Source organism: Cygnus olor, chromosome 5 (assembly GCF_009769625.2).
Source record: "Cygnus olor isolate bCygOlo1 chromosome 5, bCygOlo1.pri.v2, whole genome shotgun sequence".
Lineage (NCBI taxonomy): Eukaryota > Metazoa > Chordata > Aves > Anseriformes > Anatidae > Cygnus > Cygnus olor.
Genome location: NC_049173.1, coordinates 53,740,519 through 53,758,102, shown reverse-complemented (window position 1 = coordinate 53,758,102; position 17,584 = coordinate 53,740,519). Strand labels below are relative to the sequence as shown.

The 17,584-nt window shown below is 34.0% G+C and overlaps 1 protein-coding gene across 6 annotated transcripts in view; it reads left to right on the top strand.

Annotated features, from left to right (window-relative positions):
* Nucleotides 1-17,584, top strand: part of FUT8 (fucosyltransferase 8) — a 141,836-nt gene that overhangs the window by 85,698 nt on the left and 38,554 nt on the right. For 4 of the 6 annotated variants that reach the window (XM_040557517.1, XM_040557516.1, XM_040557514.1 and 1 more), the window contains 3 exons: nucleotides 4,149-4,576; nucleotides 13,832-13,947; nucleotides 14,100-14,265. In XM_040557517.1, the coding sequence (XP_040413451.1) occupies nucleotides 4,374-4,576; nucleotides 13,832-13,947; nucleotides 14,100-14,265 (485 nt within the window). In that variant the 5' untranslated portion in view covers nucleotides 4,149-4,373. Of the gene's footprint in view, nucleotides 1-4,148; nucleotides 4,577-11,282; nucleotides 11,400-13,831; nucleotides 13,948-14,099; nucleotides 14,266-17,584 lie in introns of those variants that run through there. The other 2 variants (XM_040557519.1, XM_040557518.1) reach the window with 2 other exon arrangements.

The window sequence follows — 17,584 nt, the reverse complement described above, 5'->3', positions numbered from 1 at the left end:
CAATTTGAAGAGATACATGTGCAAAAAGATTTGGAGCTATTACGTCCTCACGAAATGGTTGAGGACTGCTAAAAGTAATGGGACCATGAAAAAGACAAATTCAGTCCTAGGATGCATGAGAGAAAAGGAAGTACTTGCTTTGTAGAACATATTGATAACACCTTGCATGTTATGTATACAATTCTGATTCCTGATGTTCTAAAAAGATTTAATCTGAAAGGGAGCTTGTCCAGGATGCAGAGAATTTGTAAGTCACTCATAGTGAAGTGCCTGTTCTATTTAGACTAGCATATAAGTCTGAGCAAGGATATGGCTGCTTTCTGTAGACATGTTCTGGGTACAGAATAAGATAGGAATTGCACTCTATAAACCGAGTTTATACTAGCACAAGAAAGCTCTAGTATAGATGTGCTAAGTATGGATTTAGTTTGGAAATTAAAGACAGCCTTTAAGCATTAGAAGAATGAGTTTTGGAACAGCGTTCCAATAACGTGTTAAAGAAAAACGTTGTTGTTTTTTTTTAAGTGGAACTTAATTGGTTTATAAACAGGTTTCTGTGACATGGTTACCTGAAATGTCAGGGTGTAGATTGTGACTGAAGAAATCTTTTCTAAGCTATTTACTACCTAGCTGAGATTACGAACATGATGTTTTCATTAAACAAATGGTATTTAACCCTTCATGAAGAATACATTGTACACATTGTGAATAATATTTGCAATCTGTTTGCTTATTTGTATCAAACGCTACCTAGTCATTTTAATTCTAAAAGGATTATTTCTTTAGTCTCCAGTCCTTTGTCAGAAGCACTGCCGTCACATCATTGTTACATAGGAACTGGAATTGGCAATTTTGTGTTTGCTTTTTTCTTTCTCCTAAGAGCAGAACAGGTTAATATGCTTGGACTGGCATGCTTTCCCAGGTGAAATCTTAAAAATACTGACCTAGATAAGTCATATTAAGAAAAACTGACAATGATAAGAGCATCCAGTCTAAATTGCATATACAGTAAAACATACTTTTTGAGTGTTCCACATTTAGTGATCAAAAAGTCATTGTGCTAGTCCTTAACAGTGGAGTGAATTTCGTATTTCATGCTCTGAAAAGAATTTTAGATAATTTACATGCTATTAAATATAATGGTATAGGTATTAGCTCTAATGATGCATGAGTTTTACTTCATGAGTAGTTTTTTTCTTTTCAACTTATGTAAGGTACCCTTGAAACCAGGTCAGTAGGTAGTTGAGCCAAAAGTACATTTGCTTAGCTTGCTTTGAAGTGAGTCTAGAATAATTTGAAACTGTACGTTGCCAAGGAAAAGGCTATAATGCTATTCTAGGCCCATAATTCTGACTGGCAACCAAAAACAAGCAAGCAGGAAGTCTCCACTCTATCACTGGATTTGTTATTGAAATCATGTTGGGAACAGTAAGTTCTTATTTAAATCATTGACATGCTTTCACTTAAAATGGTGGTATTGAGTTATTCAAGTTTCTGATTTGTAAGTATCTTCTAAAGGAAGACATTATGGGGGGCAAGGTGAGGAAAGATAGTATATATTTTTTTTCATTCATTAATTGTTTTGCTGTAGCAAAAGAACTTTGATATGGATGCATATTATTTCTTCTGATGGCAGAGCTACACCTCAATCTTTTTTTTTTTTAACCCTTTTAATTAAGTTAGTGTTCTCTTTACTGTTTCCTTTAGTAATTTTGTAAACACTGCATTCTTTCGTTTGAAGTAGTGGTTTTTAATCAAACCTTTCATGCTAATTTGACTACAAAATGTTTTGTACGCTTACAATGAATTGTGGCTTACATGTGTAGTGTGAACAATTTGATTTTTAAGTCATTGAAGCAGACATTTATTTTTATGTAAATATTCTGTTTTCTTTTTAATGGAATCTAAATAAACTTGTGACACTAACCACTTTTTATGTGCTGTGCATTTGCCAGTAAATACAATTTAATTTGACTTCCTTTCTCACAATATTAGTTTCCATTCAACTGATGCATTAAAGATTGTGTATTCCTAATGATTTATAATAGCAAGTACTTATCAAAACTTTTTTACTTCATTAAATAATGCATTTTATATTGAGTTTTTATAATAAAGCTACAGGGTTAAATCAGACCTGAGAAGTAGCTTACTACTAGGTGATACTTTACTTTCAATTTAACTTTAACTTTTTGTCATCCATTTTCTGGGTGATTGGAAGTATAGATGTAAGCGTACACTTTTCCACTTAGAACTTGAACTTCAGTCCATAGGGGTTTTATATTAATTGCGCTTGCAGGTAACTGATTTAACTCCAGGCTTGCTTTGCTTACAGCAACAATCCTCTGTGGTCTGGGTATGGCCTATACTCTCTATATATTCTTTTTATTCGTGCAGTGGTCTAAAAGATTGTAGAAGAAGCCACTATTCCTAGAGGCAGTCCCACACTTTTGCCAAGTTAAAGCAAAATATGTATTAAGCTTTCTTAGAGATCTGTAGAAGATGATATGCTCCTAGCGTGGGAATCTGGCCTTGCTTTCAAAAAAAAAAATCTGTTCGTAACTCATCTTGTCATGGATGCAGTAAATGGAAAGGCCTGAGAGAGGCACTACAAAGGTTTTCCATTTCATTAGTAGCATTCAGTTTTTAAATGATTTATCTTGTGTGCCATCTTACTAGTCTTAAGTGAAATTTTTGTGCCTCTTTCAAAATTATACAAACAAAAATCTTACAGTAAAATAAATATAATTTTTTTCAGCATTTTAAAATATTTTTTACCTTTGAATATTTCTATCTGGAAGCAAGTGCTCTGAGTATGGGTGAGTTTGAAAGTTAATGGGAAGTCTTTTCTCTAAACTTGAAATGGAGTTGAAACAAAAGAAAAATCTAAGTGAAAGGAAAAAGAAATTAAGGTGAAAGAAGGATTAAGCAGAATAATAATTTGGGAGAATGTGGGTGTGGATAACATCTCAGAAGAAATTGGGTAGACTTCCAGCTTTGAGAATTGGAAATAGAGGTTATTTTGGAAATTGATTATAAAAGGCATAAGGATGAAGAGGTGTGAGAAGCACTTTTGAAGATTTTGAACGTTTATCTGTTAGAGCTTAGTTTGTTCTAGATAAAATGAGGAAATTCTTGCAGTCATTAAATGATGTTAGCCAAGTAGAAAATGAGGAGGTGATTTTGCATTTTTTTTAAAATGAATGCAGTGCTTATTGATGCGAGAAGGTATTACTTTTTAAGTGTTTTTGTACTTTTAATAATAATGCTTGTCAAACTGGGTTTGGTAGTTTTAATGCAGAAGAAACCCATTTCTAAAAATTAGGTTTCTAAGCTCAAGCCTGATTTTCAGATCTGTGAGCATAACAATGCCGCATAGGCTTTACTTGAAATCCCCCCTCTTTTTTACTTTTTAAATTTTCAGTGTTTCTTCGTATCTGTTTCAGCAAGTGCAGTGGAAGGGTAAAGAGGGAAGTCGTATTGTCTTATAATTTTAAGCAAGAAATAAAATTTTGGCTTTAATTTTAGATGGCCATTTCAGTGGTCACTAGAAATTTTAAAGGAAGATATATAATGGGTGGTTTGTGTAGAAACTATTGCTTACAGTCTTTGCAGTGCTTGCAGTTGCTTAATTGGTGTTACAACTGCTCCTAGGCCAATCTACATGCCATTATATTGTTAGAAATGGCAATAACTGTTTTGTTACAGAGTATTAGTCATGTTATAAGATAGTGGAGAAGAGAGTTCATAAAAGCTGAAAAAAAAAGAAAATGAATTTATAATTGAATAAAACTCTTTGTTGTTGATAAAGGAGAATACGAAGTTTACCATGGAATGATGTTTGATGTATTTTAAGGTATGATGTATATTAAGGACACTTGAACTGGTAAATATTTCTCTTACAAAAAGTCATGTTTCTTCTGGCCATTTCAAACCCAGAATTAATGGAATATTCTTTTTGTAGTTGTGCCTGAGCTCAGTGTATTTAGTGTGGAAAGTTAAAAATGTTTTCTTTTTCTGTTTGACAGAATGTAGTAACATTTTCAGTCATTATTCCCGATTGTGAATGACAATACACTTAGCTTAATTGCAGTCAAGTATATTTTTATATATCAGAATTATAATTTCTTTTTTTTTTGTTCTTTTCACAGAGTATACTTCAAGAATGATACAATGTTAATGCTTTCTATGTACAGCTCTGTAAGGATCTTCTCTAAGGAGTTGCAATAAGACAAACACTGAGAATAATTTTGCTCCGGTACAATGTGGTGAAGCAGAGGAACTGAAATTGTGCACTTTTTTGTACAGGCTAAGGACTTAAAATGTTTGTTATTTTGTGAGCAGAAGCAGTTCTGGAGTGAATTGAACATCTGAAAATGCGGCCATGGACTGGTTCCTGGCGTTGGATTATGCTCATCCTCTTTGCTTGGGGAACTTTACTTTTTTATATTGGTGGACACCTGGTACGAGACAGTGAGCACCCAGATCATTCTAGTCGTGAATTATCCAAGATACTTGCTAAACTTGAACGTTTAAAGCAGCAAAATGAAGACTTAAGGAGGATGGCAGAATCTCTCAGGTAGGATCTGAAAATAAAACTGTTCAGAAAATGGTTGTATGAAATATCAAAAATTAAAGTTTTTTTTTTTAAACTTCATATTTAGTATATTTTAAAGTATAAGTCAATGTTTCAATCAGTGTTATAAATGAAAGTATGTTCCAAAATGTTTAAAGAAATTCAATAATGTTTTACATTTAATTTTGCTCTAAGATAGTCATTAATTAATGGTGTCCAAGTGCTGTTGCCACAATAACCAATAACTTCTGTAGGTGACTAACTTCTCACTGTCAACAAGTGCAAATGGTATGATATTTAAACCAATTAGAACAGCTAGCAACTTTTCTATGCTTCTACATGCAGTAACTGGAAGCATTTATTTTCAAAGTGGTGAGAATTTGTATAGTTTGTTGAAGACATATGTGAACTTGTTCAAGATGAGCTGCTAAGTTTGCTCCTTGCCAAGCTGCTAAACTTGCAGCAATACTTGCGGAATAGTATGATCATTTCCCTTTTTATAATTATTTGTTATATTATGGATTGATACACTTACAGTTTAAAGTGTTCTTTCACCTTTCCAGACAACTCTTGACATAGACTTCTGATATCTCTATATTAATTTCTCAAATACTTGTAAGAGAGAGCTTCTTAGGCAGGATGTGATGCCACAGTCAGATTGTATATAGGTATGTGGACATCACCACACACAACCTAAACGTCCTGCAAGTGCAGAGGCTTCATGTGCTGTTGTAAGAAAACAGAGGAGCAAAACTCTATACAATATTGTAGGGAATGGAAGGATGGTATATTATATTTTTTATTCTTTTTAATCTCAAAGTGAGCTGAATTCATTTACTTTCTCTATCACAATCGCATACAGACACAAGGACATGTGTAGAAGTGGTCTGACCAGAATAACCTGGGCAGACAAGGTAGACGCAGGTCTTTGGCTATTGAATCCTCATCACGTCTCCTGAATTATTCTTGGTTGGCAGTGAGAAACTAATTTTGGACTAGCCTTTTAATACCCTTCAGGGGCAGATACCGTTTTGGAGCTTCTACCTCACTATTTGGCTTTGCATTCTTTTACTTCTCTTCGTTTGAATGAAATCACACATGAACTCCGTAGCAGTTAAATGAACACCTTTCCTTTTAACCCCATTCCTTTTAACTCTATTCTGATATTTATTCTTGTGCATCCTCTCTTTCATGCATTTCCAGGGCTAGGATCTGCTAGGCTGTGAATTGACTTCCCCATCTTACTGAAATATCTTATAATTGTATTGTGTTCCTGGTTTCTGGAATGTGCTGTAGATACAGCTGCATGCTGACAAGACTTCTTAGCTTAGGCTCTGTGTTTTGAAAAATGTTTTGGACGTATTAGCCCTGAAGACGTACCTCAGCATTCATGCAGTGCGGCATAGAGGTGCACTAATGCTGCTGACCTAAGCAAAGGTGATTTTCACCTAGAGTAATATGGCCGTGAATACCTGAGTGGGCTGTAGTTGACTAAACACAATTAATTAATAGATGGTAACAACTACAGTGGCCAAAAGTTAAATATTTTTACTGATGAAATGGTGTAATATAGAGTACGTTGCTGTAAAGAAACATAAGCAAGATTCTGTATTTGAATGCATACAGCAGCTTTAAATTCATTCAATATTACACAATAATAGACCACCTTAGGGTTTCTTGTCTAAGAGGGGAAATATTTGGCCCTGAATGTAAGATTTCCACTCTCATGCTTTCAGCTTCCCACCTTTGGCTGACTTGAATGAGTGGTATTACACAGTCATTGAAATATGACCATTTCAAATTACACAGTGGCTAGAAAAGAGTAAGTGTTCTTGATTTTACAGATGACAGGGTACTCTTTTCCTTTTAAGGAGGAGGCAGTTGATTCTGTGATGCAGACATAAAATAAAGTATATTTTAGGCAGTGACAATTTTCTTAAACACCTTTCTCTTTTTCCTTTATTTTTGTACATTCAGAAAAATACTGTATTTTCAGTGCCAATTTTTAAATAGTAGTTTATATCGTTGATAATTTGCCATGATTTATATAAATAAAACCATTAGTTTATTTCTAATCTAAGCATGTTAGAACAGAACATTCCTTCTCTATACTTCAGATAATTACTGCAATTTTCTAGAATTAAAGTAGGTGATCCAAAACTGTCTTAACTGGACTCGGTACAGCTTCTGTGTGAATATGTTGCTGAAAGATATTTCTGAAACCTTTCTTCCTAGTGGTTCAATGTAACCACAGGAAAACTTGAAACTCTTGCACAAGAAAACCTGAAATGACTTTCAAGACCTATTTGAATAGCAGTACGCCTACATGTTCAGTAGTCAGTGCTGGCTACAAATGAGCCATCATGGGACTGGAAGGCACATTTTTTTAAAGGAGGTGATCTGAGATTGGTGACATACTAGACTCTGAGGGGAATAATATATCACAACGTAAAGCCTTTTCATTATTTCTGTTGTGCAACATGCACAATGTTGTTTCTGTAGAAACTTCACAAATAGGTTTGAGATATGTTTCTTGGTCATCCTTCCACATTATTAAATCAAAAAAGTGATAAAGGATTTCCGTTCCTCCTTTCTATGTTTGCCAAATAGAACAGGCAGTGTTAAAAATAACTATTGGATTTAAAATAGCCCGTTTATAGTTTTAAATATGGCTATTTACAATGAGGCAGTAGCCAGCAGACTGTGGTTTCGGTATGTGTCCTGTAAGAGATTACTGCTGCTGTGAATATGTATTAAAAAAAAAAACAACAAAAATTAGTATTAGAGAAGATAACTGTTACTCTAGATACAGAGTATATTATAACGTACAACAGAGTTAAGCTAACTCATGAATTTAAACATATTTGAACAGTAATTCTAGGTTAAAGTCACTAGGAATTTAAACACAAGAGTACCTAGCTGGAGCACTCTTTTATTACTGCAGCAATAAACAGGAATCTGACTAACTTTATTAGTAAACATATTTTGACGTAATTAGATAAAACTTGTGGGTGGAAAAGAAGCCCCAAGTAAACTTATTTCAGTGGACGAAGAGGCTTTGTGAATGGCAGAAAATTCCCATCATATGTAGCTGTGCCATTAATAATAGATACCTAGGGCAGGGGGCAATGGACAGAAAGCAAATATGATTACAAAAACTGTATAGTTTAATAAAATTAGAAGTCACTGAAACAATTTCCATTTGGAAGTTAGAGAAAAAATGGTATTTGATCTTTAGTTACATGGAGACCTTAGTTATATGGTAAAATACATTTCAATATAGCACATTTCAGTTGCCCATCATTTCCCATTATCATTGATTCCTGTGGCTTCTCAGACTTCATACTCCCATGATAAAAGAGCACAGTCCCCTGAGACGGTAGAAAGTAAGAGCTGGGGTGTGCATGGATGACATCTGGTCATCCATGCAGGCCAGCACATGGCAACAAGAAGTGATCTTTCCACTGTGAGATTTGAATGCTTTTTTGCAGCCCTTCATCTCCAAAACCAAGAAATCAGACCCTGTGAAACATACCTTATATGCAAGCAAAATCAACCATTTAAAAGTTGAGACATGCTGTATCCATGACAAAACTTTACAAAACCTTACTTAGCCCTCTTTTGTTTTATAACACATAAAAACACGTTAGATCTTGTAACTTTTCCCTGGTTGCTTTTCTCCTATGCAGGATGCGTAGGATGTAGAATTAGGGCTTAGGTCAGTGAGAAGTCTGTTTCGTTTTGTTTTGTTTTCCTAACATTTGTATGTTTGATTTCATGGTACCTTGCAATAGTGCAAGTTGGAGCAGTACTATCTTTGAAAATTGCTTGAATTTAAGATATCCCTTTATTAATTAAGTGCTCTTTTGTATTGCACCTCTGATGACTTCAGGCATCATCTCCTTTTTATAGTGCATTTGGAAAGCCTTAGGTGAAAAGTTAATGTAGTTTTTTCTTTTGTTAATATGCTGCTCTTTAAAAACTTTACTTGTGAGCTATAAAGAGTCACAGAAATATACCAGTGATGCAGAAGATACATGAAATTAAAGGTGTTTTGTATTGCCTGGATTTTAGAAGTTATGTGCACAATTATTGTGGCATAATGAGATTTGGAGAATTACCATAATCCTTACATGTTTATAAACAATATTGGTGTGAGCACATCTGGGTTAATTTTAGAAGTAGCCTACATCTCATTAGTGCAAAATAGTAATAACATGGAGTTCTTTTATAAATTTTACTATTCTATTTCTAGTAGAATTGAAAGAGCCCTTCAAGAACAGTTACTATAGATGTCATAGGTCTTGCAGCAAAAAGGGAAACCTTTACTACAAATTTTGTTTTTACTTAAAAGAGACTTGCTAGGGAGTAATAATCAAAGCAAAGTATTGCATAATGTTGTTTCATTATCATCCTGTACTGTAGTTTTACCTGAAGTTCGAATTTACTAGTAGGATTATGATAAGACTGCTGAAGACTGTTGCTGTTGCGTCTAGATGATACAAGGCTTTTACGAGGAGGAGAACTTAAAATGATTACTTTTGTGATATCTGATATTCTTAAATGGAAGCTGGAAAAGTTTTGTGTAAGCTTTCATCTATCCCCTAGACTTCCTTTTTACAATAGATTAATGGTTCATAATATTCACATACTCCTTTGTATGTTGCTGGAAGACATTCACATTTTTATCTTACATTGTTTGTTAGTCGTATCCTCTCCTGGCAGATATGCCTGGCAGTGTAGGAAACAGCAGTTTCAGAGTTCTCTTCAGGGAAACAGAGAATCTTGTTAAATGTATTCATTCTGTGTTCATATTACTAATATGTCACATTCCATTTATATTTAAGGATATATATTTACTCCCTTGAGTCTATTAAATATTAAATTTTGTGGAAAATGCAATTGTTTTAATAAGTACAATAACCTATTTCTTATCTGAATAGGAGCAAATGTTACAAAGCGGAATGGGAATGAAAAAGGGCAAAATGTAGTTACAAAAACACAGCAAAAAACAACAAGTACTGGTATTTCTAGACACTGCTTTCATATTTTGGAGTGTAGCTTCAGAGCAAAGAACTAAAATATATTGATTTTGAAAGAGCAGTATGACTGCTTTAATGTAGTTGGAGCTGAGGCTGGGACAGAATCCAACCTCAGGATCAATTAATCATGTGCAAATCTATTAAAGCTCTTCTGTCAATCACTCTGAGCAATTTTGGGCCCAGTAAGCCCGTAGAACCTGGTAAGCATTGAAAGGTACTTGGATACAAGAATATGTTTAGTTTGATAAAATTTAAAATATTATTTTAAAATATTTTCTATTAGATGTATTTAAGTGTCTCATGTTCAAAGCTGAGGTCAGCTCACAGGGCCAAGGGGTGGGTGAAGGAGAAAATAATTGACTTATGTGGTATGCATCTCTGGTCTTTTTTTTTTTTTTTTTTTTTGTGCAATTCTGAACTGAGGGAAGGAACACATCTTCAGGGGATATAAATCAGCACTGATCAGGGCTATGCTGATTTAAATTGACTAGGGAGCCTGTTCACTATTTATTTGCAGGTAACCTTGAATATTTCCTTTCAGTTTTATTTACTGGGGATGTTTTTATCTTAGAATGGTGAAGTGACAGCTTAAATTCCCTTTGTTTGTTTGTGTGTGTTAGTAGTCATTAATAATCAAACATCATTTTCTTCTTGTAGAAAGAAGAAATGCCAAATATAATGTAGATTTAGTTATTTATAAGCCTTCCAGTGCTACACAAAGAACTCAGAAAGATATAAATAAAAGAATGAGAAAATATGTGAGCTTTTGAAATCTTATATTTTTCCTTTTGCTGGTAAATTAACATAAACTTTTAAATACATAAGAAATAGAAAAAGATTAACATATTTTTGTAATTTTTGGATAAAATTTGTTTACAAGCATTTTAGAAAATATGGCAGTTAAATTGGAAGTCACTACATTACATTGCTGAGTGCTTCTTTTTGCTTTCAGAGATTCAGATTAGAGATGCTACTTTACCATTGTCCCTCTGTTACATAAGGTGATGAGAAAATGGCCTCAGTGATATGGATAGTGTACACAGATTTCTTTTTTCTGTCTTGGAGTGCAGCTGGATTACTAAACAAGGGCAAAGCAGAAACTGTTTATCTGTATAACATAATTCCTCTGATATTGAAAGCTATACAGTAATATTTTTATTTGCTATGAGTTTATTATGGAAAAGATCATTTGTATTTACTTCAAAATGGTTGGAAGTGGTATGCAAAAATCACAACTTGTAAGTACTGAGAAAAATAATTCAAACAAAACTGCTATTTGATGTACTATCATGGCTGCCCATGTGAGTGGATTATAAATCTGTTTATTTTGTATTTATAACTTAATTTACAATGTTATTACAGCAATAAATGAAGGGTATGTGCTAGATGCTTCCTGACATGTTCTTTTATTGTTGGTATGAATAATCATAATTTAGATTAACTCACTTGAAACTCAAATCTTAAATGTTAAGGAGAAAGTCAGTTGTCAGGGCTGATTTTGGTATGGGAACTTATGCATGTGTTTTTCAACAGGAGTTCTTATGAATAAGTATATGTTATTCATAGGACTGTCTGCACTGGAAGTTATCTACATAGATGCCATGAGTATAGATAAGGATTGCAATTCAAACACTTTTCCCTCAAATGTTGCCTTATCTCCAACTCAGTAGATGTACTTGTAGAGGGCAGTAACAAGAAAGCTGTGCTGGTTGCAGAGAAGAACCTTTTCCTTAATTTTGAGACTGGATGAAAGTGAGGAAGACAGCAATTCCAAGTCTGATGAGGTAACAGATTAAGAGATGAAACTTCAAAAAAAAGTTATTTTAGTTTTATCCTAAAATGATGTGCTTTTTAAAAATCCAAACAACTAGCTTAAGAGAATCCCTCCCTACTGCCATCTTAGCTCTTTTTATCTGACAACATAAGTATTGTAAACATTTTTATTGCAGTATGCCAAAGCAAGTTGAAATTTAAATGGCATATAATTTTCTTCTTTAAAATTTGAATTATATCAGATGACCACAGTTATTGTGCTTCACGCATGTTATCCATCCTTCTGTAGGATCTAATTGCTACTTTAGCAGACTGACTTTATGTTCAGATGGTTTATGGGCTGTCTGAAGATTTCCTACGGTAACAATTTTGTACCATTTACCTTAATATTCTTCACAAATTCTACATTTAGGGAATTGGAATTATACAAGATAAGCCATTCCTTTTTTCCTTGAAACTTTGCAGTAATTTTGTGGTTAGGTGTCCTGTCACAATCCAAAGTGGGATACCAAGTTGGTGGATCACAAATAGATTTCAACCTCGTAGTTTTAAACTACTGAAAGAACTTAAATAAGTTTCAGTATGTTTTTTAAGGGTTGGTTTGTATTATTTTGTGCATGGCAATACAGTACCGTATCTTGGTATAGTATCTAACTATGTATTTGCTTTAGAATCAAATTCACGAATATGTGGTCTTTGCCTGTTCATTCAGGAGGAGTATATTTTGGGAGTACACATATTTCAGCTTAGAATATTTTCTCTGGTTTTGTCATGCTTGCTTCCTCGGTGCATAAAAATACAGATATATGATCAGTTACTGATCACTCCTTTTTGTTTACCATGGTAGAATGAACGGTGAGAGCTTTAAAACCCAAACAAATATCTTGCACTCATTTAATTAGCTTCTAATATGGAGTTTTGATTGTAGAATTTTTTTTAATAAATTTCTGTCAGATTGCACAACCTTCTTTTTTACCTTTCCCTCCCCACTCTGGAAAAAAAAGGGCATTAATGGTATGCTTCATGTTACATACGTTTCTGATGCTCACATTAGATATTTATCCCTTTCAAATGTTTAAGTGATAATGGATTTTTCATCAGCACCTAAATTTATGTTGATATTTAACTATCCAGATCTGACATGTTAAAGTTAATGACAACCTCCTAAAGATCCTACTGAAATGCAATTTTAGCTTTAGGGTGAAGATACTCCCTCTGGCACTTATTTTCTCTATGCTAGAGGCATCTGTGATCTGGCAAAGGATCTTCCCTTTTTGTGTCTTGAAACTCTGTGTACACGTGTGTGGAGAGAATATCTCTTTATGATCATATACTGTTGTGTTCGTGATGAATGAAGAATTATCTTCATGTTCTCTAAGAATTCTGTATTCCTCATAGTTCTGGGAACTTTTCATTACATATCTGCTTCCTCTTTTCCTATGCAAGATCAGCTCGTAGAAAAATCTTACAAAAAGATGGAATACTTTTTATCCTGTGGGTCCACCAGAAGTTTCATTTTTGCATAGACAAAAGGGTTTATGTTTTTCCCTCCATTCATTTGTAATTCACAAGGTAAATAGACGGTGGTATCTAATTTTTATTCCTCAACAGTTTCAGTTTATTAATTTGTGGATTCAATTTGAGATGATGAGCAAATATCTGTAATACCCTCAGGGCTGATTGGCGGCTTACAGGTTTTAGGATAAGTATTTCTATACTTCTCCTGTGCTCACATACCAGAGATTTCAGAAATGGGTGTCACATTTTTTAGTATTGTTTCAGGTCACCAGCACTTGAGATTACTAGAGTTGTCAAGAAAAATTATCACGATGATGCATTTGAGAAGCTAGGATCTTGCGCTGAGTCCAAAAACATACACTGAAATCATCTTGCGATTATATGTAGGAAGGCTAACTTAAAAGGTGGAGTTGCAGTGTTGGAACCCTGGTTCTCTAGCAATACACAGCCAGCGTTCCAGACTAGAATGTACTTCCTGTGTGAAAATTGTAAGTACCCAGAACTTGAATCTTGTAAAGGAACGCCCCTCAGTTTGGCTTTGCTCGTGTGCCAGTCAGTCTAGCAAATGGTCATGTTTATCCTGTTTCTTACAGGAAAAGAGTTGAGCTGCTGCAAATACTGGTTTCATAAGTAGGGCCTAGTATTGTTACCCTCAGTGAGGGGAAGCCTTGTAAACAGCATAACGCTAGGCTGAATCTATGTGTTGCAGCTATGTTATGTACTTTTTCACATGAATCCAAGGTTTTAAAATCTTAATTTGTGTTAATATATTTAATTTCTTCTGGTTTAAAAAAATGCCAAGAACGTTATCAGCAAAACAGCATGGAACAAAAATGAGAGGAGAGCTGAATTGTTAACACACATAATTTAGCAAATATCACTTACATTTATAAATCATATAATTTCTTTATTTTCTGTATCCTAGGATACCAGATGGTCCCATTGATCAGGGACCAGCTGCAGGAAAGGTACATGCTTTAGAGGAGCAACTTTTAAAGGCCAAAGAACAGATAGAAAACTATAAGAAGCGGCCAGGAGATGGTTGGTAGATACATTTTCTTTTACTTCTCAAACTAGTTTTGGCATTCCATATCACTAATGTATTTATTAAAAATAAAATAAAAATAAAAAATTGAGCTACAAGTGCTGATGCTTTTATGTTTCTTCTTTTTTTTAAAAAAAAATTTTAATAGGGGGCCTTGGAAAAGACCATGAAATACTGAGGAGAAGGATCGAAAATGGGGCTAAAGAACTTTGGTTTTTCCTCCAGAGTGAATTAAAGAAGTTAAAAAAACTAGAAGGAAGTGAACTGCAAAGACGCATTGATGAATTCCTGTCTGATCTGGGTCATCAGGAAAGGTATTTGTATTAGTTGCTTCTGCATTTATATTGGAAGGACTGTGGATTGATTTAAGTAAGTAAAATACTGATGTACTGCTTTAAAAAGTTCTTAGGATAAATTACTGGTGTGATATTACTGCCTAAAATAGCGTGTCTGAAGCATGAAAATAAAATTATAATTTTATTTAATGGGATATAAATTATATATTCAGCTTATGTCACTGTAGCTTAGAGTATGACCCTTTAACTTGATATTTGTTTTTTAATTTGAAGACTTGTGTCTCAGAATGCCAGTTGTAGCTTTTCAATTGCATCTATCTGTATGTGTACATGTATGTGTATTTGAACATACAGCAAAACCATGAGAAAACCTTCAATATATTTGTTTTTGATATAAAAATCATAACATATAGTATCTGATCATAAATACTAGAATATAAATTCCATTGATTGTGGGGATATTATATAATTATAATTACTTTAAAATTGGGTAAGATCTTAATTTCAGGACTAATTGTCATTCTGAAAAGTCACTTTTCCCCCTAATTAAAACTTAGCAGAGAATATATCAAATAGAAATTGCCTTTACTTAAGTTTTCATTATTATGTTGGAATTATATTTTCAGTTGTTGATCTTCTAGCCTCCGCATTGTTGAAATACCTTTTGTTAAAATATCATTGTTGAAATACCTTAAAACATTCAGTGTAAGTCTTGTTCATGCTCAACAAAATTATTTCAAGAAGTGTCAAAAATTCAGTAAAATCTCTGTAAGCCTATTATATTTAAAATGTTAAGTTCCCAACAGGATTTAGTGGCAATTTCTGTCTCGTTAGTAAACAGTCAAAATAAATTTTGGAGTTAACTAAATATACCACCTTAAACAAGTATCTCTCCCCCAAAATCTGAGAGATCTGCATGTTTGAGCATCGGTAGTAAAGCATGAGCCTTTGAAAATATTACAGTAGTAAAAGGAAAACCTGGTAAGAAATTTTTGGAAGTCATGTAAACAATATTTTAAAAAAATAGTTTAAAAATATGAGTTTGATCATTAGTGTGGGCAAAGACTTCAGTCTATTTAATTTTGTAATTTAATCTTTCAAACCCCAGAATGTCACAGATTGATGGAGTTTAAAGTGAGAAGGGACCATTCAATTATCTAGAGTTATTATCTGTATAAAATAGGCCATTATGTTTCATCTAATTATTTCTCTGCTGAGTGCAATAATGCATGTTTGACTGAAGTAGTGCTTGGCCAAGCAGAATTTTCTGAAAAACCTCAGATCTTCCATTGAACAGTCAACCAACAGAGAAGCTGCCACTTCCCTATGGTTTCAATAGTTATTTCTACTCAGAAATGTTTGCTTGCCTCCAAAGAAGTTATTTTCTCTTAGGTTCGTGGGCTGCAGGTCGTTGATTTTTGACATATCATTTAAACTGCGTGTGCTGAAACTGGAGCACATTGTGTTATGGCAAACTTACTGATATCCATCATGGGGACCAAATCACTTCTGTACACGTTACTGATGTGTTTATATACTCTAGATTGCATTAGGCAGTAGCGACAGTGGAATCTTGAATATTGTTTTGATGCCAGAATATTTTCATGTCCCTACCTCCCAGGATGAATCTTTCTCTTATTCCTTTCCTTCCAACACCAGTGACTATTAATTCATTAAGGCCAACTTGCAAGTTATCTGTATTTCTGTCTGACAGCCTTATCTTCATATCTGTCTTTACTTAAGGATGAGATGAAACTCCTGGTAGAAATACATCTTTACACTGAATATGAAAATTGTACATTGTAGACCTCTCAAAGTTTTAAGTCCCATCACAGAAGTCTGTGGTACTTGAAGAAGTTTGTATATATGGTACAGTGAATAACAGCTGTGCTTTTTTTTTTTTTTTAACATTTTTCTTGTTGAATAAGATCAGTCTTTACATGGTGTTTATCAAAAGAAGAATGTCATGGAGTCTGTTGAGTCTTAGAAGCAGATCTGTGTAGACTTTCCTGTGTAGTGAGGTCCCCAAAGAATTCTGATGCTTTTTAAGTGAAAACCAAACAGCCAGAAACTGTTTTAAAGATAAATAAATAAATAAAGTGTAGACTAAGTTTTTTGAAATAGGGAAATTCAAAGCAACTGTGTAAGAGAAAATATACAAAAATGTTCCTAAAGTATTCAGTCTGTGTACTTGGTGTATTTGCTTTGGCTTCAGGTAGAAAAAAGATCTTGTGTTGCAGAATGCACCTCTTGGTTGCTTCTGTTCCTTAGAAAGTCCATTCTTTCACCTTTGAAGTCTGTCTGCCCCTTTCATTTTAGTCTCAGTCTTTCCTAAGCTGCAGGAAGATTCCTAGCTCCTTGTGTGCACATCCTTCGGCCTGTGAAGCAATGCTGTTTATGGGATGTCCTTTTTCCTTAGGATGCACTGTAGCTACCCAGTCTCTTTTTTCCTGCACACAGTCCATATGTTCTTTTTCCTAAAAAGGAACGTAAATTTACAACGAGCAAATCAGATGCTGTCACTCTGAGAATCACTGGAATTTGGCTGTTTTGGTAATTGCTGATTGAAAATATTGTTGCCTATATATCTGAGATAAATGAAATACTGTATGTTAAGCTGCTATTACTATATTTATATATATACATAAATTTACTTACATATTTTGTTACATATAATCTAATTTGGGTTAGAAAGCTTAGAGTTAAGTGTAAGTACTTAGGGCAGTTTCTAGTGTCTTCATTATGAGGGAAAGCGGATACGGGGGTAGGAATTCATGCAGTGACAAGATAGCTATCTAAGTAAAGCATCTGATTTTTCTTGTTGCTTGTGAGGAAAACTTGTTGTGTCATATTAAAAATTTGCTTGTTTTTAGAGATGATAGACTTAAAGATGGTTTCTGTGTCTCCAGCTAAGTAGTATTGGAGTTCTTTGGTAACCTTAGTGCTGTTGTGCAAATGGTCTATTGCTAATATGATAGCACTTCTACTGTCTGATACCTTAAATGCTATTTCTTGGCTCTACCCTAGGGGTTGTGTAGATTTTCTCAGTAAGGGTGTCAGTCTTGATAGATGTTTTAGTCTAGTATTTCACTACTTAGCCTGTTTAAGAAACAACGTAGCCCAATGCAGAGTTTCCTGCACTGGAATATGTAATTATATTATTGTAGTTGCCATAGGGAAGAGGGTCTTTGAGAGCAGCTTCATCTTAACAGTGGAAAGACTATTTGATATAGAATTAACAAAAAAGAACAGATTAATCTACTAGTTGTCATGACTGTATTCTATGTTGGCTTTCTATTCTCTGCAAAGTGGCTGTTAACGTTTCATTCCTTCTCAT